General features: G+C 37.7%; 2 protein-coding genes across 2 annotated transcripts; both read left to right on the top strand.

Annotated features, from left to right (window-relative positions):
* The first annotated feature begins 1348 nt into the window (after positions 1 to 1348).
* ap3s2 (adaptor related protein complex 3 subunit sigma 2) lies at positions 1349 to 11278 on the top strand. Its single transcript, XM_062420009.1, has 6 exons — positions 1349 to 1513; positions 2744 to 2835; positions 3406 to 3517; positions 4240 to 4311; positions 7013 to 7120; positions 8508 to 11278. Exons 1-6 carry the CDS (start codon positions 1445 to 1447, stop codon positions 8631 to 8633), a joined length of 579 nt encoding a protein of 192 aa, XP_062275993.1. The 5' UTR covers positions 1349 to 1444; the 3' UTR covers positions 8634 to 11278.
* Positions 9939 to 26334, top strand: LOC133981116 (aminopeptidase N-like). The gene is made up of 21 exons (XM_062420004.1): positions 9939 to 10067; positions 15895 to 16622; positions 16754 to 16896; positions 17197 to 17336; positions 17615 to 17741; positions 18846 to 19000; positions 19518 to 19631; positions 19830 to 19973; positions 20185 to 20250; positions 20552 to 20617; positions 20711 to 20886; positions 21081 to 21157; positions 21256 to 21389; positions 21760 to 21815; positions 21908 to 22055; positions 22175 to 22266; positions 22407 to 22517; positions 23044 to 23211; positions 24514 to 24654; positions 25248 to 25329; positions 25450 to 26334. The coding sequence occupies exons 2-21, from the start codon at positions 16024 to 16026 to the stop codon at positions 25600 to 25602; spliced, it is 2892 nt and encodes a 963-aa protein (XP_062275988.1). The 5' UTR covers positions 9939 to 10067; positions 15895 to 16023; the 3' UTR covers positions 25603 to 26334.
* Positions 26335 to 27007: the final 673 nt, after the last annotated feature.

Below are 27007 nucleotides of genomic sequence, written 5' to 3'. Positions count from 1 at the left end.
CATTTACTTTTTTTCCCTTTGAGGTTGTATAGTCTTTTAGAGTGTTTCTAACATACATTACATAATCACGATCATTCTCACTAGAAAAGTGCTTACACATGCAACTCATTTGACTGTGGTTTAGTGGCTCTCAGTGTTCTACACAGAATAACAAAATATACACAAGGAATGACTTCTATGACTACAGGTGAAACCATTTCTCTGAATTGTAAACAGAATAAAAATGATGATACATAAAATCGGAATATTTGCATTATCTGAATGTGTGTGAGAGATGGAAGCTGTCCACAATTATTTTTACATTTTAGCGTCACGTACAACTGAAATTGCATCAAATGCCACAGACTTGTTCAGCATCCCCACCTGTGCAACTTTTCTAAATTGAATTACCATAACATTTTACAGTAAAGAGATGTGAAAGCTGATTAGTAGTATGATGGTGTTTTACTAATGACTACAAGGTGGAGCTATTATAGCTCCACACAATATATACTTAACCTAAGTTTATTACAGAACTGCAGAAATATCATGTTATAATGTGACTGTAGCGCCCCCTCTGGACAGACCTCAAAAGTTCGATAACAAATTACACATAAATGGTGAGTGATATCCAAAAATAAATAATAAAAATAATAAAAATAAATCAAAAGTTTTGTTTAGGGTAATTTAATTATTAGTATCAGGTTTGGTGATAATTAAATAAAGTATGTGCCAAAAGAATAAAAAAATGTGTTAATCAAAAAATCCAAAAGGGTGAAAAATAATTTCGCCGTGGCCTGTCACTGGAGTCAGATTCATCCAAGGAAAGTACTGTGCAAATATTTTTGTCATGAGTTATTAGCCAAAGTGTAAAATACTGAATAATAACTGAACACATGGTGACCTTTTATGTGCCATGTTTTAATATGTTAAGCATTTCCACATGGAACAACTGTCCATGAAATACTTCATAACTTTTAGGTTTTGCGATATCAGCTTTCAAACATTCCTCCCGCAGACTCTCCATTATAAATGTATACTTTAAATTAATAATTAAGTACGTAAATGTAATTATAGGCTATAAAAATATAAAAGCTGATCGTTTTGATATTTGAATGTTTTCTGTAGCTGAAAGTAGGCAGAAATATACACTCTCACACAACAATATAAGAATGATACAATAATAAATAATAATGTACCACACAACAGAGAGAGGAGATTTTAATCTATATTTGAATGAAGAACCAATACTACTTATTTCTCAGTAACCTACCCGGAACGAAAGTGATGGTGTTTGTTACAGGTCGACTGCTGAATGTGAAGACACACAACCGGATGTAACAATTTAACTCATCCGGACAGCTGAGAGGCCGTTTAGCACTAAAGCTAATGTCATCTTAACAGTCCAAATAATAACATTGAACCCTTATTTCTTTTTGTGCTTTGATAACGAGACACAGTAGAGATGATTAAAGCCATCTTAATATTTAACAACCACGGGAAACCGCGCCTCATCCGGTTCTATCAGTATTTTGTAAGTATGTTTGGGTGTTTTCTGTTCAAAACATTAGTAGCTTATCTAATGCTAGCCTGCAGCTTAATGAACTGCCATCTGTTTAGTTTCAGTTCCTCCTGCTGAAGCAAACATCATTACTAACTTCTTTTAAGACTGTATTAAAACGACCACTTTCAAACTGAGATTACGTTATACTTTGTGTAGTGTAACAAGGGTCTTATGCTGAACTTAAGTTACCCAGTTAGAAATCAAATGGGACAACATGTAATGATAATAATGACTTGAGTTATAATAATACAAAGTTACAAAGTGCTTTACAAAGACATAAAACAAGAGAAATGACCAATCAGATAAATAATAAATACATGTAGAATTGATTCAGTAATAATAACAATAGAGGTATGAATGATTAAAACACAGTAGAAAATAGTAAAAACAGAAGAATAACTGATTCAAGAGAAAGCAGTCCGGATAAAGTGCGTTTTAAAGCGAGATTTAAAAGAACAAACATAGCTAGCCTGACTGATCTCCTCTGGCAGGTTGTTCGAGAGTCACGGGGTGCTGACTCAAAAGCAGGATTGTTGGGGCCGATGCCAACACCGATATTGGGGAGTAAAAAAAAAAAAATCCAATATCTACATATCGGCTGATTATTATATACAAAATATAACATAAAACACACATTTTTTTGCAATGTGGTTATCAAACACACAAAATATATACTACATAACTATAAACGTTATTGTATAAAATGACATCAGTGCACTGAAACAGTAAACTTCACTGGGAATACAATAATTATAAACAATGAAATAATAAAACGCATACAACACAAACATATGTACATATATAATAAACTTGAATTAAGTTCAAATATACATAAAATGCTACCTACATTACTTAAAAAAAATATTGGTGTATATCAGACCAGGGCAATATTGGCTGACCGATATATCAGTCTGGCTCTACTCCAAAGGCTCAGTCACCTCTGTTTTTTATCCTTGACCTCAGAATTACTAACAGACCTCTGCTGGAGGATCTCAGGATGCATTCAGTCTTGTAAGAGGTTAATAAATCAGTGAGATAATCAAGGGCTAAACATGATTAAAAGTAATCATTAAGATTTTAAAATCAACTCTAGAACATACAGATAACCAATGTAGAGGTGCTACACTGGTTACCTGCAGGATAGATGTATAAACCAGACTGAACGGCTATCACTTAAGTAGATACCATGTTTTCTTGCAGGCGGAGGACATGCAGCAGCAGATCATTCGGGAGACGTTTCATTTGGTATCGAAGAGAGATGACAATGTCTGCAACTTCTTGGAGGGTGGAAGGCAAGTAGTGCTGTTTGCTATGACGCACTTGAAGAACTAAGTGTGTATATGTACTAGTAAAAAGACGAGGTGTGAGTGAGGCACCGCTGTTTGGACAAACTGCATCAACTAAACTGGGTTGGTTTATGCTGTGACAGCTAACTATGAGTTTTTCATGTATTAAAGAATGTATGGCAGACTTCCAATCGGAGTTATGATATGTTATTATATTCGAGTAATAGTTTAGAGAATAAAAGACAGACAAAAGAACCAAAAAGTGACTGACTCTTATAAACCCTGAGCTGCTTTTGTGGGATTTTGCTGTTCAGCTTGATGTCACATGAAGTCACATGAAGATAAGACAGCAGCTGACCACACATGCAGTAACACCACTTTAACCATTAGATGGAGCCAAACCTACAAAAGAGGACTTGGTCTTGACCACTGTTTTTATCTTTTCTCAATCAATTTATTTATACACATAAATCAAACTGATAGCATGTATATATTTCACTGACCATGTCGACATTTGTTATCTTTTCACACACAACAAACATTTCCCTCTCAAATTGTATTTTGATCTGCTTTCAGTCTCATCGGTGGCTCTGACTACAAGCTGATTTACAGACACTACGCCACCCTCTACTTTGTCTTCTGTGTGGACTCGTCTGAGAGTGAGCTCGGCATTCTGGACCTGATCCAGGTCAGCTGCTACTTTATTGAAATGTCCCTCCTTTTGTTTTCTTACCAAGGCTGCGCTACATTAAAATATGTTTGATCAGCGTATTCTAGTGTCAAATTTCTAATACAGCCATGTAATGACACAAAGTGAATGAGGGAAGCCTGATATCACAGATACAAGCTTTATAGACAGTTTATCAAAGTTATCATATGAACATGCTGATGCACATACTTTTTATCAGTGCAAAAATATGACTTTACATCTTTATTATCCCTGTGGGGTAATGTTTATGTACTTGAGGCAGCACACATGAGACAAGAATCAGTGTCCTCAAATGTTAAGCAATATCATTATAAGGTTAATACATTTATTAACTTAGATAATTATCAGTACAGTTCTGTACTAGCAGTCACAGAGAATTATGATAGGTGGAATAACAAATGCAAAAGCACCTATTGAAATGTCAAGAATCTAATTAATTGGAATAGATGTGACTGGCATTTCAGTCAGCCTATTCCTTAGATATCACTGAGTCACACTGCATAGACTTCTCAAAATGTTTTGTACTGAACAAACCAGCACATCAACTATAGTAAGAATGCTTAAAGTTAAAATAAGTTGTTTGGACCACGATCATCGTAGAGTACAAGAACTGTTTCATCCATGTTTTAAATACCATTGCTGTTAATCCCTTGTTTCTACTTGTAAATGTTTGACCGTTTGCGTCCTTCTTTTGATCCCAGGTGTTTGTGGAAACGTTGGATAAATGTTTCGAGAACGTCTGTGAACTGGACCTGATCTTTCACATGGACAAGGTTAGACAAAAGTTGACCTCGCAGGGTTCAAAAAGGGTTTTTTTTTAGTGCCCAAACTGCTGGTGAATGTTTAAATTTTATCAGCAACTCAAAAGGCTACCATTGTTTTTGGCTGGTGAGTGACACAAATCTACCATCTGCTTGCATATTTCACCAGCATTTGAATAGTGTCTTGAGCTTATTATGTGTCGATTGAATGGATAGTTGAGCTTCTCTGATGAGTGTGGAGATGACATTTAAATCCATGTTTATTCCATTATGTTTACTGTACGTGCTGTATGTGATGAGAGGTCGACATGACCCCAAACTAATGGGGTGTGTGTGTTTGCCTGTCCACAAACAGCTGTTGTGGTCCCATGATTCTACACTCATGAAACAGCTGTTTTTCCCAATAGTATATATTAAACAGAACTACTGATATCATTAATGAGATCATGAAAGAGTAATCCTGCAGTTTTTTTATCCTGACATTTCAACTCAGAAGTGTGTGTTGAAGTGAGCACCTGTCAAAGGGATGATTATACAAACAAAACATGTTGAAGGTTTTTACAGATATCTTTCAGTTAACTGCTTCAAAAAATTGCATTTAGAAATGTTGGACTCGCAGGATCTTTTTAGTAGGACTTCTAAATTGCTCATGACTCCTTTTTCCTCCCAGGAGCTCAGCTACCAGTGTTGCTGGAGACTAATCAGACACGTCCACGACCATCTTGATTGAATTTTCGCAGCAGGAAACTGACGTCATGTGGCGCAGTGGGGTTTGGCCTGAGGAATGTTCGAAAGATGAAACTTGAAGCTGGACAACAAAAACTTAGCACAGTAAAAGTGTAATTCTTATAGTTATGCAAGGTTCAGTGGGTGGTTAGTGTTGTTTTTGAAAGCAGACTTTATATCATAGACATGTGTATAATATTAAATTACAGACTAAGGCTGTGTCACCAGTTTTAATGGGGTTATTATGTCTTTGCCTCAAGTCACATAATGCAGCCAAAATGCAGCCTGTTACTGTCAAAGCTGTGCTAGGCGTGATTTTTTTTCTCCAGTGTATTATCATCAACCTCAAAGTGAAACTGCAACTGAACACAGTCTCATGTTCCCCTGAAATATATTCTGCCCAGTGCCCACAGGAATTCACAAAGCTAAACGTGAAATTGAAAGTGAAACATCTAAAAGTGAAATTGAAACAGTCTCCTAATGAGGCGTGAGTGAGCGCCACATTCCAGAGAGAGAGAGAGAGAGAGACGGACTTTCTGACATTACACTTTTTTCTTCTCTCACCTCTTTGAAACCAGTAATTACAGCTGAAGTCAGAAGTTTACTCACAGTTTTTAACATTTCCTGGCATTTAATGCTAGTAAACATGCCCTGTCTTCAGTCAGTTTGGATCACTGCTTTATTTTAAGAGTGTGACATGTAGAATGATTTATTTCAGCTTTTATCTCAAGTTTCATCACATTCCCAGTGTACTAGACATTTACTTATACTTAGTTAGTATTTGGTAGCATTGCCTGTAAATTGTTTAACTTGGGTCAAACATTTCAGGCGGCCTTCCACAAGCTCCTCGTAGTAGGTTGCTGGAATTTTGGCCTCCTAACAGAGCCGGTAGAACTCAGCCAGGTTTGTAGGCCTCCATGCTCGGACACACAATTTCAGCTCTGCCCCTTCCTGATGATGCCATCTATTTCGTGAAATGCACCAGTCCCTCCTTCAGTAAGATTTTTGCTTTTATGGCTTATGAATTATGCTAATATAAGAGTCATTTTACTGTGGATATAGAAACTTTTCCTCCAGGATCATCACAAGTTCCTTTATTATTGTTCTGGGATTGATTTGCACTTTCCGTGCCCAAGTACGTTCTTCTCTAGGAGACAGAACGCGCCTCCTTCCTGAGTGGTGTGACGGCCGCATGCTTTCATAGTCTTGATACTTCCGTACTATTGTTTGGACAGATGAACGTGATACCTTCTGGCGTTTTGAAATTGCTCCCAGACTTGTGGAAGTCAGCAATTTTCTTTGCAAGGTCTCGGCTGATTTCTTTTGATTTTTCTATGATGTCAAGCAAAGAGGTACTGGGTTTGAAAGTATGCTTTAAAATACATCCACAGGAACATCTCCAACTGACTCAAATGATGTCAATTACCCCTTTAGAAACTTCTAAAGCCATGATATCATTTTCTGACATTTAGCAAGCTAATTAAAGGCGCAGTCAACTTAGTGTATGTAAACTTCTGACCCTGTGGTGTTGTGATATAGTGAATTATAAGTGAAATAGTCAGTCTGAAAACAATTGTTTGCAAAAATGAATTGTGTTATGTACAAGTAGACATTTTAACTGACTTCACAAAACTATGATTCAACATGAAATCTGTGTAGTGTTTAAAAAATGTGCGTAAGGGGGAAAGAAACTTACAACTTCAACTGTATTAAGAAACAACAGATAAGGTGAGTTGCTAAACGGGGCAGTTTTTGGACCTCACACAGCTTCAAACAGATGCATCTGGCTGCCATTTGTCACAACCAGTACAGCATGTTGTGCATTCCAGTTTGTGTTTTTTATTTATTCTAGTTTAGACACCATGCACAATTTTCTTTTGCATTTGGCACTGTCTCCTAAATGTTACTGTAAGTCACAACAGGCTTGCACAGAGACTTGTAATGACTGTTACTGTTTATTAATTGCTGTATTGAACTTTGTCTGCAGGTCCATTATATCTTGCAGGAGGTGGTGATGGGAGGAATGGTGCTGGAGACCAACATGAATGAGATCGTAGCTCAGGTGGAGGTGCAGAACCGGATGGAGAAGTCAGAGGTCAGATTCTGCTACCCACGTTAAAGCAAGATGTCGGGGTCTTTGCCCAAAAGCCTGAAACAGTGTAGACTTTCCATTAATATTGACTGTTCTCTAATGCGTAACATGAGTTTTTCGATAGTGTTTCTTTTGCCTTCCTGGCAGCCACTGCATCATTTACTTTACTTATAAAATCAACTTTCAGAATTAAAGAGATCATCCATCACATTAAAGGTCACTGACACTGTGACCCCGGATCCAGACTTCCTACTGACCACTCACATTTCATATTTGTTCAGTGATTCAAATACATCTGGTTTTGGTGCCATTGATGGCCATTTCCCCCCCAATCAGAGTTTAATAGGTGTGGCTAAGAATGGAGCTAGCTACATTCATGAAAAACAGACAGAGATATGGCAACGAGCCTGAATGAGAGCGATGCAGCTGTACTAGTTGTTGTAAACCCACTTAGAGAAATAGCAATAACATATTTCTGTAGTTAACTGCTCTTACAGCTGCTTCCAATTAAACTCACTAATGATTGGTTATGACAAAAGAAAACCTCTCCAAATTTCATAACATGCACTGAAAAGGAAGCCTTTGTTTTAAAAATCTCTCAACATGTGAAAATGTTGGCAAGATATTGCTGTAATGGAAGAAGTACATTTCAGATAGTTTTTCTCACTGCACAGACATGATGTGTTGTGTAATATCAAACAAAGATGATGCTATACATCAGAGGTATTCAGTTAAAATTCACTGAGGTCCAACTTGTGAACATTTCCTCAAGTGAAGATCTGGAACATCATACAGAAAGCTTTTGATTCTGATTCTTAAAGTGCTTAGTTTCAGAAAAATAAAAAAAGAAGCCCTCTTTACTTAAGCATAACTAGCTTAAACCATGAACTTAATTTCACATTTAATAACTTTATAACAAAACACCTCAACACATTTTCTTCTCCGTGTGTATCTCACTCACAGTGGAGTTTCTCCGCATGTCCAAATGCACGGATTTGATTGGTTGATTAGTGTCACGTGAGACGATTGGCTATGCACAGTGGTGTGTGAGGTTCTGAGGGCTGCTCCACTTTTACCGTAATAGCTGGAGAAGCTGCGCCCGTTAAAATAGAAACACTTTAACAATCTTCAATATTTAATCAGTTACAGGTCCGGGTCCGGATCGAAGTCCACCTATTAATGACCTCTACTATACATGATACTGTGTGTAATAAATGGGTTAAACATGGAAAAACACTGTCAAGACTTCTTAAATGACTACAGTTATTATTTTCTATGAGTTTTCTCTATGCATAAAAACTAATGCCAGTATTGTGAGGTGCTTTAACTACATCAGAATTCCACACGCGGTGGCTTTAAAGTTGTTTTCCTTGTGCTCCTGTTTGGACAGGGAGGTCTGTCGGCAGCCCCCGCTCGCGCTGTCTCCGCCGTGAAGAACATGAACCTGCCCGAGATTCCCCGCAACATCAACATTGGAGACATCAATATCAAAGTGCCGAGCCTATCCCCGTTCTGAACAAGCATCCCAGCTGAGCTCTGCAGGAGCTGATGTACTACTGACGGCCTCTTTTTTTTCTTCCCTGCAACTCCCCCAACCCTCTCCCCCACCCTCCTCCTCCTTTCAGCTCTGTTGTTAATACAGAGTAAACCGTTTTTATATATGTACTACAGAAAATCACCGCAGCTTTGTTCCCCCCCCCCCCCCCTAATTCCAATCTTTTCACGTGTATGGGAGATAAGCTGCGGATTATTTTTGAGTTCTACTGTGTACTTGTTACAGATGACTCCAGTTGAAGGATTTGCACAATTATCTAAAGTTCGATTCTATAAAGCATCAAGTGCGATATTAATATATGTATTTTCTGCGATTGTATGTTTTCTTTCCTTCTTTTTCTTCCCCCGCCGGTTTAGTTCCTACTTTCCTAAAGAAAGATGAGAAGTGTTGGCTCAGCGCACATTTTCCTGTACGACTCTTCCAAATATCTGACATTCATCACCAGTTGTCCCGCCAGTTTGAATACATTCCCTCCTGTCAAGTGGAGCTTTTAGACAGAGTTCGCTGATATATGATCGTTTGGCTTCTGTGTCGGGTTGTAATTACTCAGACACATCTTTATATCCTGTTCCAAATGTTTGTGAATTCAAACTTGAATAATCTCACATGTGCTTGGCTCATTTCACAATTTGTTTTCCCATCTCTCTAATATAGTGTTTCTGACGTCTGTGGGATTTGTGAATGATATTAATTGTCCTCCTGGGTGCAGATTGTGCTTCATACATCAAATGTAAATTATGTTTAGTTCTTGCCAAGTTTTAATGCTGTGGTACGTTCCTGCCAACATCTGATGCAGAAAACTTTGACCCCTTTTTTTTGGGTCTGTAAGTGTTTGTATAAAGTGTGTTTGTGTCTTACGGACTGTGTGTGGTTTTCAGATAGAATCAGATTTGTCATCCTCAGCTGATGCTGTGAAAACCACGAAATCGTGTCAAGCTTCTATAGAAGGGAGACGTGTCTCTGTGTCAGACATTCCTTGCAAAGGATAAATCGCAAAACAGCCTGGTTTAGCAGGTTATCTGAGTCACCAGGCTGCGTTCAGACAGCATCATGTGAAACATGCATTAAACCAGTTAGAACACTCTGTGCCAGGAAAGGATCCAAAGATCTTTCCTCTTCAACACTGAGTTATCAGCCTTGTTGATATAGGCACATTCTTTCAGCCCTCCTTAACACAAATTTAGTTATTTTTTTTCCTTTTAATTTAAGGGACTTGTTCCCTCCCTACATCTCCAGGAAAACCTGTGGTAACTCACACCACCCTCCCACCTCCACTCCACACAGATGCAGTCCGTGAGTGTTTCACATCAGCCTGGATCATTCTAACTACAACTTGTGCGTCTCGTGCAGACTTAAATCTGGGCTTGCAGTGGACATCCTGCTATACTGAGTTTGGTATGTACTGCTTTTCCTGTGTTTGGCGGTTTAATTTACATGCCAAATCGCTCTTTTTGTTGCAGGTTACTTCTTTTTTCTCCACTGAAATTGTTCTGCTGTCGCCTGTACCATAAGCTTTACTGCTTTTGGCATCTGGCGCAGTGTTTTGCAACATTTTTAATGCCAAAGAAGGTTTCTCAGAATTAGTCTGCAACCAAACCAAAAAGATTTACACCTCAGAGAGAAAAGCCTGGGGCATGCTGATCGATTTACAGCCTTCAATAATGCTAACAGACTTAACATTTCCACATAGTTTGTTTCCACAACTAAAGGCTGCAATTGTTGTGCCACAGTGTTTTCTCTCTCAACTTTGCTGTCGCTTGATATAAGAAGCACCCAAGTATCACTTTAAAACAAAGATTTATATGTGACTGTCCACAACTGGTGCGTGAATACAGTCTAGACAGAATATGTCCACAAAAAACGACATAAAGCGAAGCTACAAACCGGTCTTTCAGTGGTACGCAAACGGTTAATAACACTTATACACAATACAGTTATGAACACAGAAAACAATTAATTACATATTTAAAATCCCAGATTGACTTCTTGGCTTTGCTTTGCATTGACTGGTTGTCTGTCAACATCCAGTGTGAGCTGTACTGGATGTAAACTATGCAGCTCCCACAGCTGGTGAAAGCTTATCTTGGCAGGGTGCAGCTGAGACCGCAAGGTTGTGGTAGTACAGGTCACAGGTTCATGTGTGCAGGTAGAATGATAATGCAAAAATGTATGTACAGGTTACCTTCACATATGAGATAAGATGAACTTTTCCACCCAACATGGAATCTGGTTGAAATAGCAAATGACATAGAGGCACGGGATCTGAACGAAATGTGTGTGTGTGTCATACTGATTATGTGTTTTTTCCATATTGGCTAAATTGAGACTTGCAGTAATAAGGTTTTACTCATTCCCAGATGTCATCATTAGTACAGCTACACACAAAGGGAGGACAACTGCTATTTCTCCTATTTTAACATATTTATATGCTACCACTGATTTACAGAGAAATGTACAAGTATAATACAGTTTGTATGTGCGCTGTGTGTATTGTGCAGAGCATTTGATTACAAATAGGAGTTCATGCATTGTTTTTGACCAGCAAGAATGACCAGAACTTGCAGGGGAAAAGCAAAGATAGTCTATTAAAATCACACTATGAGACAGATTTGTTGTAATTTTTTACCCTCCCCAAGATAAACATTCCCAACCACAATATGATCCAACTATCTGCCTGCACTGCTGGGAAACGTGCTTGTGAGTCAACCTGGAGGGGAAATGTAGGACATTAGAAACATTTATCTTTAAAAAGATGCTGATTCATTTCCACTACTCTCTCGTTATTCTTACTGAGTTTACACACTGTTTAACCCTCAAAAACAATGACATAATAATTGTTAACCTTTAGCTAAGTTGACTTTCAATATTCATCACACACTTCCTAATAAACATATGCTGTAAATCTTAAAGTGTAAACTATTATTTGAAGAAATAATTATAAAATATAAAGAAAAACATTTGAAAATTGAAGTTGAACATAACAGTGATGTTTACCAGTTATTTGAGTACACACAGATCATTACTAACTGAAGAACACAAACATCTTTCAGGCATCGCGTGGCAGAGGCAGAGCGGTGACTGAGGGGCATGTTTCATATTAAAGAGGGATCCCAGAATGTCTACATTTGTGTGGTCTCAGTCTGCTGAGAGTTTAATCAGATTCAAACGCATCAGTTCCAGATGTTTCTTTACCTGGTGTAGGGTTCCCATAGCAGTCACTGTTGTTTTTTAGTGCCTTGAAAGACTCTAATCTTTTCAGCCTTCTTGTCTTTCTTCATAACAAAAATGACAGTTGAGCCTTGAAATTGCCGCACCTCACTTGATTTATTGAATAAGTTGCCTGATTTTGTGGTTTGATTGTCTTATCTGCTGCTGCAGGAAGAAAACACGCTGCAATAACAATACTGGTTAGAGCTAGTAGGAATTCAGATTTACATGATGATAATTCAGCATTAGAACTTTGTACTGTTATCACAATAATTGCTGCCATCATGAAAATCCAAAACATTAAATCTAACAGCAGATTCTTAACAAGCTGTTATAAACTGGGTGTAGCTAGTAGCTGTCAGGTGACATAAACTTGGAACAAAGTAAACCTTTAACTATCATAAAAGTGTTCTAAATGACCATTACAACGTATAAAGAGTTGTTGATTTACCATCTGTAACAATAATCTCCTGTTTGATGTCCTGGAGATCGCTAATTGTTTTCTTAGTGAACAGCTACTGTGCATTGTTTTATCACCTTGATACTCTCCGACTTTTCTGACTTTGCTTTTAAAAAATGAATTTGGACTGATGATATTTTTCAGAACTCCGCTATAGAAAACGACACATTACTTCTGTTTCTGGGTGACATTAGCAGTAAAAAACATATTTCAGTTCAATGGATTTTTATATTCTCCTCATCTGCAGTTATGTGTCTACAGTTCTTTGATCTCACCTTGGTTCATTGGAATTTATCTTACTGGAATTTGCACAACAGCCTTGGAATAGAGCCAAAATAATGTCACTTACATTGTTACATTGGCTAGATTTATCTATGAATGACTCTTTTGCAAACCAAAGAAATACATGTTCAGGCATAGCTCAAAACTCCTGAAATATTTCCTTATTTGGTATAATAACAATGCTTTATAGTTATTTCTGTAGTTATTTTTGTATTTTTGTCAGAATTGTCAAAAGGGCAAGCTGAATTTATAGCAAAGGGAAGAGTCACTACTTCATTACCGTTCTACATATTCATTTTTAATAAGGTCAGAATAAAAATCATATTGGAAGGGGAACAGGGGGAAAAGGATTGATTTTGCAATTTGCAGTGTGATCCATATGTACTCAAACAATGAGAAAGTAAAGCCAAGTTAAATAAAACACAAATCGTGTTTGCACCTTCTGACCAAAATCTTTTTAATTACAACTCCTGACTCAATGTCTTAGTGGAAAATCCCAAAAGCATGTCCCGTCTTTAATTACTTACTACCATTTATGAATGTAGATGAGAACATTAGTTGTAAAGAAAAGGTCACGGCTTTCAGGTATCAGGTCTGCAGTTACAAATGTTATAAAACCATCATTAGGAACGTGAGTAGTGGACTTTCAACGACAGCTCACTGTCTTCATAAGCTGATAAAGTTGGCTTATTTGTCATGGAGGTGAATCTGTTGCCAAAAGTATTGAACTTTGATCAAGGTGCAAGGTCAAGGAGGACTTCTTTTACTCAACATTGATAAGTTCTTCAACACTCAAACCAATATAATGAGTAGTAACAGATGAATAATATATAATAGATACTGTTAATGTACTGTGTGACAAATACAATGCCGTAACTTACCTAACTCTTGGTGTTTCCTGTAGTCTCCCACATGTACAGTTATGATGATTAAATGGTGTAGCACAGGAAGCAGCTGCACATGCTCACAGACAGAAAAGAAAGTGCAGATGTTTTGCTCGGATAGGGAACATTCAACATAAGGATCTACAAAAATAACAGGGTGTCATCCAAGGCCTTCTACTTTTACAATGTAAAGTGAAATGGAAACCTGTCATCTCCCGCTAAGGCCAGCAGAATTATGTCACAGGTACATTTTGATGCAGTCACATGAAGATGTTTTAGCTGCATTGGCATGTGCAGATTAAAATCTTAGTTATAAGTCTGAGCGGCTTTGAAGCTAACAAGATACCATAGATACACTTCTTATTAGTAGTGAGGTAAAAAAAAAAAGGGTTTTAACCTACCATTCTCATGCCAGTGTTTTGTTTTTTTTGGATACAAACCAAATGCAGGCACTACAGCTGATCCATTATTAAATGAATACATATCATTTTATTCATTTACTGTTACAACCTTCCCTACATCAATATGAGCATTTATAGTCTAGTCTATGAACTTGGTATCTAAATCAGTTGTAGAGATACCAGTTGTAAATGTTGCTGGTAAATAAGACAATTAACCAGAGTCCCGCTGCTGAAGTCATCTTTATTCTAATCAAATTGCTCTTATCGCCTGTGCAAAACGGATACTTATCATGTTCTGTTTCCTCCTAAACACACTCAGCTGTAAAACTCGTGACTTTCTCTTCTCTACTATCTACTATCTGATTATTATTTTAATAAAAGTACAGGACTCAGAGAGAAAAGTAGAAGTACTGACAAGGTGCAATGGGAAATCCCAACTACAAAATACAGACAAGAAAGAAAAAACAATATTAAAAAGAAGAATAAATCTGTAATACCAGTAATAATAACCCCAAGCATGAGAAAAGAGAAAAGAACAATAATAGGGACAAGGATTTAAGCTTTTGACTTCATATTCTAGATCCATCTGGTATCTTTCAATATATTTCAAGTACATTTCAGAAAATACATAATCCATCCTGTTCTGTACTAAGAAAGAAATCAGCTTTTTTAATGACAAAAATTTGCCCCACCCAAATGGAAAATCGTCTCCAATGTCCTACCCAACACAATATGATTCAGCGGCTGTTCAAATTCACTAACTAACAGAAATGTATTGTTAATACTTAAGAGATTTATTCAATACGCTTACTTGAGTTCTTGTTGTGAATTACATGAAAAGATTGATACCACGCTATTATCTGGCCATAAAGTATACAGCCTCAGCTGACAGCTTTAGCTTAGCTTAGCACAAAACTGGAAAAAGGGAGCAGCTAGCCTGGCTTTATCCAAAGGTTAAAAAAACAATCTTTTTTCCAGCATCCCAGTCATTACTGAGAGGTTACCTGGAAACTTCATGAAAATGGTCCACCTCTGGTTAAACTCCTGGTTTTGTTATAGACATTAAATGTTTTATGCTTTTATTTGTTGTACGTCACATTTAATTTTTGCACTTTTCACCTTCATGTATTTCATACACTTTATTTCTTTGTCCATAGCACAGTTAATATTTCCTTTGTACAGTCTTGGTTTTTATCACATTTCAAAACTATTATTATTCTATTCTGTCAGTAGATTTCACATTTTAAATGTTGTTTATTTAATTATTTATTATTGCCTTACTAACGCTAGGACACATTCTGTATGTGCTTGCATACTTGACTAATAAAACAGATTCTGAAGTTGTTGTTTTAATAGTTTTGTACAGCATATAACTAGTACTTGGGTAGCTTTAGTAGTAGACAGTAGGCTTTTTTTAAGCTAGTTTTAGCCAAAACTAAACTAAAACCCGTTTCCAGTCTTTGTGCTAAGATAAGCTATGTGTAGCTTCATTATGTAGGAAGAAACATCATCATTAAATGATTAAACACCACTGTTTGATCTGAAATGGCAGCACTTTCCTCTCCCACAGTGGTTCCCTTTATTTTTATTGTTTGTCATTGTTAGAGTTGATAATTATTACCTTTTGACTTTTCTTGATTTGGTTTGTAACCCATCCTCCTTGCTTAACTACATTTCTCTAAACATAGCAAATACAAAAAAAGTTTTTTAAATTTAGTACCATTTCTGGTGGCATGTAATATAAATTGCTGTATGAAAGCCAGTTGAGATTGTATTTCTGATAATTAATAAAGAGTAATGGCTGAAATGTAATGCAAATTGTAGTTAAATACTACTGTGCTTGTTGCACATTTATAGTAACAATGAAACAACAATGCCAGTTTTGAACACCAAAGATTATGCACCTTTACTTGACATTCATGAATCAGAGAGCTGCTGAGTTGTGGACAAAATGACCAAAGTCTTTCCGTCTTCTCATTTTTCTCCAGGTATTATGAACATGTGTTTTTTGCCATGTTAATAGCTCAACCGTTAACTAAGGAGAGAAGAGACCTGCTGTACTGGACAAACACAGACTGAGACCCCTCAGTGTCCTGCTCTGACCTCCTAGATCAGGCATGGGGAAAGTCTACTATCTCAGTAAAAATGTGGGACTCGGGCTGCTTGTACTGGCAGCAAGCGCTTTGGCTACGATTATAGCTCTGTCTATTGCTTACGATAAGGCAAAGAATCGAGGAAAGCCAGGAGATGGAGCAACTGACAGCACTAGCACGCCTACACCCGCCACCACCCCCTTCACCTCAAAGGACCCCTGGGACCACTACAGACTTCCAGACTCCCTCATTCCTGTCTCCTACAATGTGACCCTGTGGCCTCGGTTGGTGCCCAACATAGATGGCCTGTACATCTTCACTGGACATTCAGGGGTGGTGTTCAGATGTGAGAAGGAAACAGACCTCATCCTCATCCACTCCAACAAGCTGAACCTCACCACCATCAATGGACACCATGCTAAGCTGAGTGGACTGGGTGAAGCCACTGCGCCTGCTATACAAAAGTCTTGGCTTGTGGTGAAGACAGAGTATCTAGTTCTTCAGCTTAGTAGTAGACTAACTGTGGGGGCGTCCTATGTACTTTATGTTGAATTTCAGGGGGAGCTGGCAGATGACCTGGAAGGCTTCTACAGGAGTGAATACGTTGACGATGGTTTTAAGAGGTAAGCAATGATACAGCGTGCATTTTATGGTGGACAATAAGTCTACAGTTAATTTTCATGGCACCAATGTTGTTGGGACTTCTATAATTTATGTTTATCGTGTGTTAATGTTTAATCGGAAAATTTTGCAGAGTTGTTGCGACCTCGCAGATGCAAGCAACGTATGCCAGGAAAACCTTTCCTTGCTTTGACGAACCAGCCATGAAAGCCATCTTTAATATCATCATCTACCACAGTCAAGACACTGTGGCCCTGTCCAACGGCAGGGAAATTGGTTCGTTTTTGAAACAAAACAAAAAATGAATTTAGTCCTGTAAATTATCTCTGGAGAAAACTGTTTATATATATGTATATATTACAAGATATGAAACATTCTTGTCATAAAAGTTACTTTACGAGCAGACAGCAAACAATATGAAGATGTGTTTTATGTTATCAGATGTCTCTGTTGTGTGTGAGACAGGTTTGTTGTAAATAATTCATGACTTGGGCAACATGTAATAAGAAAATCAGCAACTAGATACTGTTAATGCTAACAGAGTGTCATGGTCTAATTCCTCCTCTCCCTGTACAGGCACTAAAGATACCATCATTGATGGCATGGCTGTCAGAGTAACTACATTTGAGCCCACAGAGAAGATGTCCACATATGTGCTTGCATTTATTGTCACAGACTTTGTTAGCACTCAGTCAAACCAACACAACAATTTATTGGTAAGAAATGTTCTTCCCTATATTGACATTCAGGTCAGCTCAATTTATTCCTTGATCACCAGTGGACCAAACAACTAATATTATTGATGACACGAGTCAGAAGTCACTCCATCCACACCTGATTCTAATAATGAACTCGTTAGAGAGAGAGAGAGAGAGAGAGAGAGAGAGAGAGAGAGAGAGAGAGAGAGAGAGAGAGAGAGAGAGAGAGAGAGAGAGAGAGAGAGAGAGGTTTTTAAAGTAATCGTGGAGTATAAAGCTTTTTCCTTCTTTTTCAGATCCGAATCTGGGCTCGAAGAAAAGCCATAGAAAAAAATCAGGGTGAATATGCTCTCAACGTTACAGGGCCAATCCTTCAGTTTTATGAGCGCTATTACAACGCAACGTATCCACTTTCCAAGTCAGGTATGTCAACTCAGCAATGTGCTGAGACAATCATTTTTCTATAGAGACAAAACATTGATCTAATTTCCTTCCCAAAATCATAATCCCAGAGTATGTCAACCTTACCTTTCTTGTTTTCTCATCATCCTCTTCTGTGAAAATTCACCATGAGGGTAGTGGACAATCATTGATTGGTGGATTTATCAGTCTACCCTTATTATCTGGAAAAAATGTCTTGTTGATTATATCTGACATTCAATCTAATGTTACTTTGCTGATTTTTTAAAACTGCTTGGTGTGAGATTCTCTCCAGTCAAGAGAAAATTGATCAGATTGAGAGAGACTGTCCTCCCAAGAAAAATGACACATCAAGTTGTAATGTCAGCGACCCAAAAGTGAGCTACAGTTACGTTTGAGTGACAGATGCCATCCAGTGGCCATAGCAGCAGCTCAATTAAGATGATGTAGCCTATCTGTTAGGGAATTTTTCATATTTAGGGCCAAGCGTGGGCCCAGAGGTCACAGTAAAGGCTGCGCTATCATCTTGGCAGAGACACATATTGTCTCTCTCTTTAAGACAATAAAGGCAATTGTCTGTGGTGTTTTGGGGAATGCAGGAGTCACTTTGATATCAGTGGCACAGCGTTGCTGTGGCACCCAAGGTCAGAGGATATGACTGTCTGACTCCCTAAACCCAGGGATGGGTAACTATGTTTCCTTGTTTGTAGAACAATGAAACAATAGGCAAATTCCATTACTGTAGATGCATTTAATATGGCATAGAGTATTTCTGTGAATTCTTAGAGACTACCCATGGAGGACAGTTTCCTCAGAATCGTGGTGGCATCATGCATAAGACGGGTGTATTGATAATACTTTGATTCTCCTTGGCCAAGCATAAATTTGCCAATTTTCCACAGGACACCACTGTTTGTTTCCTATTTCCAACCACAAGTCTGGACAGTTAAAAAAAAACAACTATGCTCGTCCCCTTACCTTAACCTTATAATTATTACGGTAGCCGTGACCATGAAGGTAGCCTAACTTTAAGGAAGTAGTGACTTTAAACCTTACCACATTTCTCTAACCTTAACAAAGTGATACTTTTTTTTCTGTCCTCTCCAGATCAGATAGCTCTGCCTGACTTCAATGCTGGGGCAATGGAGAACTGGGGTCTGATCACATACAGGGAGACGGCCCTGCTTTATGACCCCATTCTATCCTCCACTGGAAACAAAGAGAGAGTTACAACTGTCATCGCACATGAACTGGCACACATGGTATGCCACAAAATTTCTGCTGCATTGCTGTCTTGACATCAGTCCCACTCTCAGTAATCAAAACAAAAAAGGTTGTAGTGTGTTGTAATAGAAGGTTATATAAGTAGGACATTAGTGCAAAAGACTGACTTTTCATTTTTAGCTCCTTTTGACAAAATTAGGCTGACCAAAGTCTTCCTCCTCTTTAGTAAAAAACACAATGATGTTTAAAAATGTAGCCATCGTATTCAACCTAAAAAAAAACATGGCACCTAGGGAAAAATTAACCCTGATGCCTTTTAGATGTGTTTAAAGTCTGACATCGTGAGGAATGTTAAATCTTGCGGTTGGGACTTTTTAAGCCCCTAATGATTCAGGTTTAGGACTTTAGCGGTAATGTTGGCCAAAATCTTAGTTCACTGTCAGATGTCAGCAGTGTTCATGGAAACATTAATTCTTTGAGAATGTGCTGTGATGACATGAGGCTTTAGTGGTTACAACAGCAGGACAAATTTTGTACGTGTCATGTTTTTTTTAGTGGTTTGGCAACTTGGTGACTATGCGATGGTGGAATGATCTGTGGTTGAACGAGGGCTTTGCATCATACGTGGAGTACCTGGGAGCTGACCATGCTGAGCCCACCTGGAACATTGTAAGACAGTGAAGCGTCATGACTAGTTGTATGTAGCAGGTGTTTGTAGTGTCTTTGGTAGAGAACAAAGTATGTTCAAAGTAAATGAGTGAGCAACAGATAAATGGACACGTACAGTAGTTGAGTAATGTCATGATCATTAACCTCTCATAGATAATGTTTAAACCTGCTCTAATTCATCACTCTGCTTGGCTGCAGAAAGATCAGATTGTTCTGTATGATGTCCACAAAGTGTTTGCTGTGGATGCCTTGGCATCCTCTCACCCACTGTCTCGCCGAGAAGAGGAAGTCAATGATCCTTCTCAGATCAGCGAGATGTTCAACACCATCTCTTACAGCAAGGTTTGCTCCTCTGACACAGTTTTATACACTATCTGATACGGGACATTTATACAGACATACATTATTTACAGCTTTGCACAACAGAATTTTAAAAACCAATAGGGAAACATCTTGCTTTAATATTTTCCTCGGATTGAATGCAAGATCCTTCGCTGTTATGAGAAATTAAAACCAACCAAATCCGGGTGGTTTCTATGTTTGTTATTTTCAGGGAGCGGCAGTGCTCAGGATGCTGTCAGAGTTTCTCAGCGAGCCTGTTTTTGCCAAAGGACTCAGTGTGAGTATTAACTCTATTATAAGACTTCATCATTTAATTACTACTCCCATGTGTGACAGAGAGTGGGTATGACAAAACAAACTAAATTCATGAAGACATGACGAATGTGTGTGAGTACATCACAAGATTATTATTCATATTTCTGTGTGGCTTTCTGTGTGCAATTGTTTCTGTCAATTGATTGTGACAGTTTTTTTTAAATACATGTTGCCTGATGCAGCTTTATCTTCTTGATTACACATGACAGTCCATTAACAATTATTTATAGTAACTGCTGTTCATCACTGCTTTCTTTTCTCAGTCTTACCTAAATACATTCGCTTTTGGCAACACAGTATATACAGACTTGTGGGACCATCTCCAACAGGTTGGTTTAGTAAAAAAACATCAAAGTCACATCTGTGTTTTGCACGGGTGTTTGCTTCTTCTTAAATTCCTTCTGCCCTCTGTTTCTTGTCAGGCAGTTGAAAAGACACCAGGCATGCATATTCCACACACCGTCCATGACATCATGCACCGTTGGACCCTACAGATGGGCTTCCCGGTGGTCACTATTAACACTCGGACAGGAAGTATCACCCAGAAACACTTCCTGTTGGATCCTGACTCGGTAGTGGACAGGCCCTCTCAGTTCAAGTAGGAATCAGTTTTACCTTATACTGTACGATAAAACGGAGAGTTTCATCCTGACATAAGATATCCTCCATTTAGATTAATGTCTTTAATAAACAATCACTGCTGACTGATATTGTAGCTCTTGATGTATGGTTCTTAAAAAACGCCACTATTATGTGTTGTCACTCATCATCTCTTTTTGTTTTTCTGTCCAGTTACACATGGTTTGTCCCGATTAAATGGATGAAGACAGGTGTGGAGCAGCAACAGTATTGGCTCCTTAAAAAGACAGGTACAGTCATAGTTATTCTATATAAGAAACACACATTAGAGAAGCAATGATGTGGTGAATATTTTGCAGCCTTGATTTCCTGTCATATTTTTTACTAGACACCAACACTGAAATGAGAGCATCAGGAGGGGAGTGGGTGGTGGCGAATACCAATGTATCGGGATATTTCAGGGTAAACTATGACACTGACAACTGGGATCGTCTTATCTCCCTTCTCAACACCAACCATCAGGTGAGTCGCTTGTTTTTCAACTGTCTCATATTCTTCATTCTATGCAGTGGCAGGTTTGTTTCTCCACTTTAAGATGAACACATAAACAATATTCACTTGCTCTCCTATTTTTTGTACTGCACGTGTATGGTTTCAGAGTTTTTATTAGAATTGTTTAATCCAATGGTTTTGGCAAATTTCATCTTTGAAATTTCATTTTGATCATGGTTTTTAAGACTACAGACACCATGGCAGTTTAATGAAAGATTAAAATGATTATAAAAAGAAGTTATTATGGCTTTTTTTCAGCTGGTTTGTTTGTTTCAACACATCAGATTGGTTGTCTGTGATATGATTTACAGTATAAATGTATGTGTGTCTTTGCCTTTAGAGTTTATCAATCATCAACAGAGCACAGATCATTGATGATGCATTCAACCTAGCAAGGTAATGGAAAAATAAGTATTTAAAGTATTAAACACTTCAGAATATGAAAGATTTTTGATTGTATTTGTTTTTATTGTTATTGCTTTGTATAGAGCTAAAATAATCAACACAACACTGGCTCTGAGAACTACCAAATATTTGTCCAAGGAGAGAGACTACACCCCCTGGGAGTCAGCACTGAGAAGCCTCGACTACTACATCTTAATGTTTGATCGCACTGAGGTCTACGGAGCTTTACAGGTTAACTGCTACTACTGAAACTAATACTGATAGTCATTTTTGATGCCAACTGAGATGCATAAAGGGTAAGAGGACAGGACATAAAAACTATTATTATACTGTGTACTTTTTTGTTTTAGGCATACTTCAAGAAACAAATACAACCACTTTTTGAGCACTTCAAGACAATTACAGAGAATTGGACTAAAGTACCAACGGGACACACAGACCAGTAAGAGTTTTAAAAAAAAAATTTTTTTTAAAGCAAAAAGCATGACTTACTATTTGTTTACATAATTTAATTCAGTGCAGTAGTGTGATTGATTTGGACAATTACCCTTTCCAAAAGTCTAATTAGTTATCCTCTTTCAGGTATAGTCAGATCAACGCTATTGGAGTAGCTTGCAGTGTGGGTGTGCCAGGTTGTAGGGAGCTGATAAAAAGCTGGTTTAAACAGTGGATGGAAAATCCACATCACAATCCGTGAGTATGGAGAACTTTAAGTTAGTTCTTTTGTGTTTTAAAAATTTAAGATTTAAAAATCTGTCCCAAACAGTCAGTGAAACAACTGTACAGATGTTAGCTGCAGCTAGCCATTTGTGTGAGGAGTTAGCCTGTGTGTGTGTGTGTGTGTGTGTGTGTGTGTGTGTGTGTGTATGTGTGTGTGTGTGTGTGTGTGTGTGTGTGTGTGTGTTTGTATTCACATTATGTAGCTAAACGACTGCTAATAGGATGAACAAAATACATTTTAAATTCCTTGTTTTCCAATAAGTAACCAATAATCAAGTTTCAGAAGTCATGAAATACATACAAATATTTAAAAGTGACCTTGTAATAGCAGAACATTTAAGTTATTTAGATGAAGAAATAAAATTAGTGGGTGATCAAAATATCTTACAGTACCATCACCAATAATTATGTTAATTAGTGCCATGGACCCCTCTTGACACAGTGAGATTAGTTTGGTATTCATTCTAAAATCTACAATTTTGACCTTGATGTTGACCAGGATCCATCCCAACTTGAAAACCACCGTTTACTGCAATGCCATAGCCTTTGGTGGTGTAGAGGAATGGGACTTCGCCTGGAGAATGCTCCAGAATGCTACTTTGGCATCTGAAGTTACCAGGCTCAGGTCGGCATTGGCCTGCACCAAAGCACCTTGGCTTTTGAACAGGTACGTGCAGCATCAAGATGTGTGAGAGTATTTGCAGTGTTTTGCGAATAAGGTATTTCTATGAACTCCACCAGTGTACAACACTTATAAATATCTGGGATTTTTTTAATCTATGCTACAGGTCATTAGTTTCAGTTGTTTCCTACTTTTCAAAGAAGACACTGACTGGGTTGATTAATAAAAATGAAAATGACATGATACATTGGAAAGTTGAATGTAGAATGACTGACAGTGAGACTGTAATTTTTAAACAATGCACATTAACCAATACAGTATAATGATGTATAACACCATTGAAATTCTACCTGTAACATACTTAAATGTACCATAAGGTCATTAGGTCGGGTGTTGGAGTGTTTCCACAGTTTGCCTTACCTATAGTGAAATGACTTGAGAAACGAGCAACACACTAACTGTGTGTGATTGTGAGACAGAAATCATCAATTGAAATATTTTCAACTGGCATCGATGAATCTTTGTCTAAATCACATCTTCTTGTGTCTTTCTGTTGACTTTGCATGAATTTGTGCTGCATTTAAAATTAGCTTTGTATTCTGAGCACACCTTAGCTCAGTGACTTAAAGCAATGGTGCAACATTTTGGGAAATACTTTCTTGCCGAGAGTAGGTGAGAAAATCCTTACAACACATTCTCATATCTGTCTGCTACTTGAAAGGATACAGCGAGGAGCTGGTTAGCTTAGCATACAGCCTGGGAACAGCTAGATTGCTTCTGTTCAAAGGTTTAAAAAAAAAAAATCCCAACATTTTAGCAACTCTAATTACTAAAAGGTTGTCACTAATTAACATGTTTAATCTGGTTTATTTGATCTGTAAAAAAACAGGTACAATTGACAAGTTGTGGCTTTGCCTGTTCAACTATTTCTAAGTCTCTGCTGGTTGCCTGGCAACTTCAGGGTAAAACCACAGCCTGTTGTTTACGAGATATAAGGTGTCAATTAGTGTTACATTTTTGAGGTTTAGAGGTGCCTGTAGTCAGATTTTGTAACCTTTGGACCAGGCCAGGCTAGCTGTTTCCACTTCTTCTTTGTGCAAAGCTAAGCTAATGCAGTGCTAGCTGTAGCCTTAAATTTAATGAATATAAGAGCAGTGTCAATCTTTTCATCGAACTCTTGGAAAGAAACCAAATAAGATTTCACAAAATGTCAAATTATTGCCTCAATAATAAGGTAACAAACCTATCCCCATTTTTATGTGGTGTAGGTGTTTTTCTCCTGAAATAAATGTGTAAAATAGGTTTTGTAAATGATCTCTTTATAAAAAAATATTTTGGATGAGCCAGGTATCTGGAGTACACCCTGGACCCAACTAAGATCCGCAAGCAAGACGCCACCTCTACCATCCAGTACATTTCACGAAATGTTGTGGGGATGCCGCTGGCCTGGAACTTCTTCAGAGCAAAATGGAGCTTCATTTACGAGCAGTAAGAGCTCAGCTTAACTCATAACATGAGGGTTTGTTGGAAAAATAGTGAGTACTTTCAAGGAATGATTTAGGATTGGGAGAAGATTAAATAAAAGCATCCGCAACAGCTCTTAACTGAGCATAAAAGGCAGGAACACTGAGGATAACTTGGTAAAGATGCAACTTCTCTGAGTGTACATCCTGCTATATTTCCTTCACTTATCTAGTTTGCTGTGTGTGCAAGCCCTTCTTCAACCCTGTCCTTATATGATAGATGTAGTAAGAGAAATAGACAACTTTAATTTTTAAGCACTGCAGCTGTTTTTAAGCGTTCTGACCTATTTTCTTGAACCCTGTCCTTATATGATAGATGTAGTAAGAGGAATAGACAACTTTAATTTTTAAGCACTGCAGCTGTTTTTAAGCTTTCTGGCCTATTTTCTGAATACCACACTATTTGCCCTTTATTTGCAGATGTCCCTGTTTACATTGACATTTATCTGGTGTTCTCCAGAAAGATGTTAAATGAGATCAACAGCAGGAATTGTCCAATTTCCCTTATCATTATATCACAACATATTAAAGGAAACAGCATCTCTCTTTGTGTTTTAGGTACGGAAAAGGATCATTTTCTTTCTCTAATCTTGTCAGCGGAATCACAACGAGATTCTCTACAGAGTTTGAGTTGCAGGAGGTATGCGGCCCACGCAGCCACAACCACACTGACACTTAATTCTCCTGAGCTATTCAGAAAAGAAAGACAAGAAATGCAGAAATTCAGTTTTTGTGTGTTTGTTTTTGTTTCTCCATCCAGCTAAGGAAATTCAAAGAAGACAACCTAGATGGTGGTTTTGGCTCAGCCACCTTGGCCCTGGAGCAGGCTATAGAGAAGACCACAGCTAACATCAAATGGGTGACGGAGAACAAAGCCAATGTGATGAAGTGGTTTACTGAGGAGTCCACATGAGAACACCTAGAAAGTCAAAATGACTGTCAGGGATATGTAATGAATGACAATCACTATAATCATCAGGTACAATAAATACCCCATTCTTATTCTTTGTGATCGATGTAACACAATACCTCACTGGACATCAACTTCAGTGCAAAAGAACAGACACATGATCAACACTGGATCATATGTATCACTAGATCAGCAAAGCTAGTTCTTAGTTGAGTTGTAGCTGAACTCTCACCTCTAATCTGTGATCATCAAAGAGAAAACCAATGTAACAAAAGAATAGCTTTACCTGCATAACATTTATTTTTATTATCAGAAAAGTATTAATTTATGTTGCTTCCATTTCATATTACGCATTGCTGCTTTCAATGATGTATGCAGTGCATTTATACCATAAACACAGGGTATTGATCCACTAGTAGAACATCACAGCTACTTTAATATTTGGCATTAAAGTGAACAATCATGATAGCTTTTATGCAAACTTAATTCTGTATATCAAATGGACTGCGTAATATTTTAATAAAATTGCCTGTGTGTGTGTTCACAAGTGTGTGTAAAGTATGTGTTTATCCCTACAAATGTGCGATGAATGTAGGTTTGTCTCTGTTTTTTCCAACTTCGGAAAGCTAACATTTCCTGAAGCTCCCTCCATGGTAGGTCAAATTGCTATTCTCAGCACTGGATGTCTTTACATTGAGAATAATTTTGCCCTTCAGTGGTCGGGCAGAACAATAAACATGATCTTTCTGAATAAATTTTACTAGGCTTTTCATTGTTTGTCCTATGTGAAACTTGAGTAGATTTTGTAGCTGCCTAAAATTGTTCCAAGTTTAACCAGAAAAGTAACATCTGATGCATAATCAAGTATTCAAATTAATCTTTCACAATTCAGCCTGTTCAAAACAGATGCTAAGCGATGTGTTCAAGGTGACAACATGAGCGGATAAGTGGTTTTACTGACTTTTTATTACCTGTGTAAAGTTAAAAATAGAAAGGTTAAAGAGGCACTGTAGAAATGATGTCAAAGTTAATCTATCCATAATAATGAGCACTGTACAGCCTGTGAAAACAATTATGCAATGTCTTCTTTGGCTTTTCTTGTGCAATGTCTTCTTTGGCTTTTCTTGTGCAATGTCACATCTGATGACATCCCCTGTGTAACATTAGGCTTGGGCTTGGAGACAGAAAGTGGACAGAGTATGAAAGACATGTGCATTTGCCAAGCAGCGACAGTCTAACAAAACATTGTGTTTGGAAAGTGTAGGATCCATTGTTTTTGGAGCTTTTTAGAGTTTGTGGCCATGGTATTTTGCAACCTTCCCTTCACAGATTTATTAATTGTCTGGAGTCACTTTAACATAATGGCAGGCAGTGTAAAGCTAAGTCCAAATGTAGTAGACTATAACAA

Source organism: Scomber scombrus, chromosome 1, assembly GCF_963691925.1.
Source record: "Scomber scombrus chromosome 1, fScoSco1.1, whole genome shotgun sequence".
Classification (NCBI taxonomy): domain Eukaryota; kingdom Metazoa; phylum Chordata; class Actinopteri; order Scombriformes; family Scombridae; genus Scomber; species Scomber scombrus.
The sequence above is the reverse complement of the archived record's forward strand: the minus strand, read 5'-3'. Positions and strand labels throughout refer to the sequence as shown.

Bases quoted from the DNA above. Each gene is read 5' to 3' on its own strand.
- ap3s2 (XM_062420009.1), top strand. From the start codon at position 1,445: ATGATTAAAGCCATCTTAATATTTAACAACCACGGGAAACCGCGCCTC. The intron at 2,836-3,405 runs GCAAGTAGTGCT...ATCTGCTTTCAG, and splicing joins AACTTCTTGGAGGGTGGAAG to TCTCATCGGTGGCTCTGACT. The intron at 3,518-4,239 runs GTCAGCTGCTAC...TTTTGATCCCAG, and splicing joins GCATTCTGGACCTGATCCAG to GTGTTTGTGGAAACGTTGGA.
- LOC133981116 (XM_062420004.1), top strand. From the start codon at position 16,024: ATGGGGAAAGTCTACTATCTCAGTAAAAATGTGGGACTCGGGCTGCTT. The intron at 19,974-20,184 runs GTTTGCTCCTCT...TGTTATTTTCAG, and splicing joins ACACCATCTCTTACAGCAAG to GGAGCGGCAGTGCTCAGGAT. The intron at 21,390-21,759 runs GTGAGTCGCTTG...CTTTGCCTTTAG, and splicing joins TTCTCAACACCAACCATCAG to AGTTTATCAATCATCAACAG.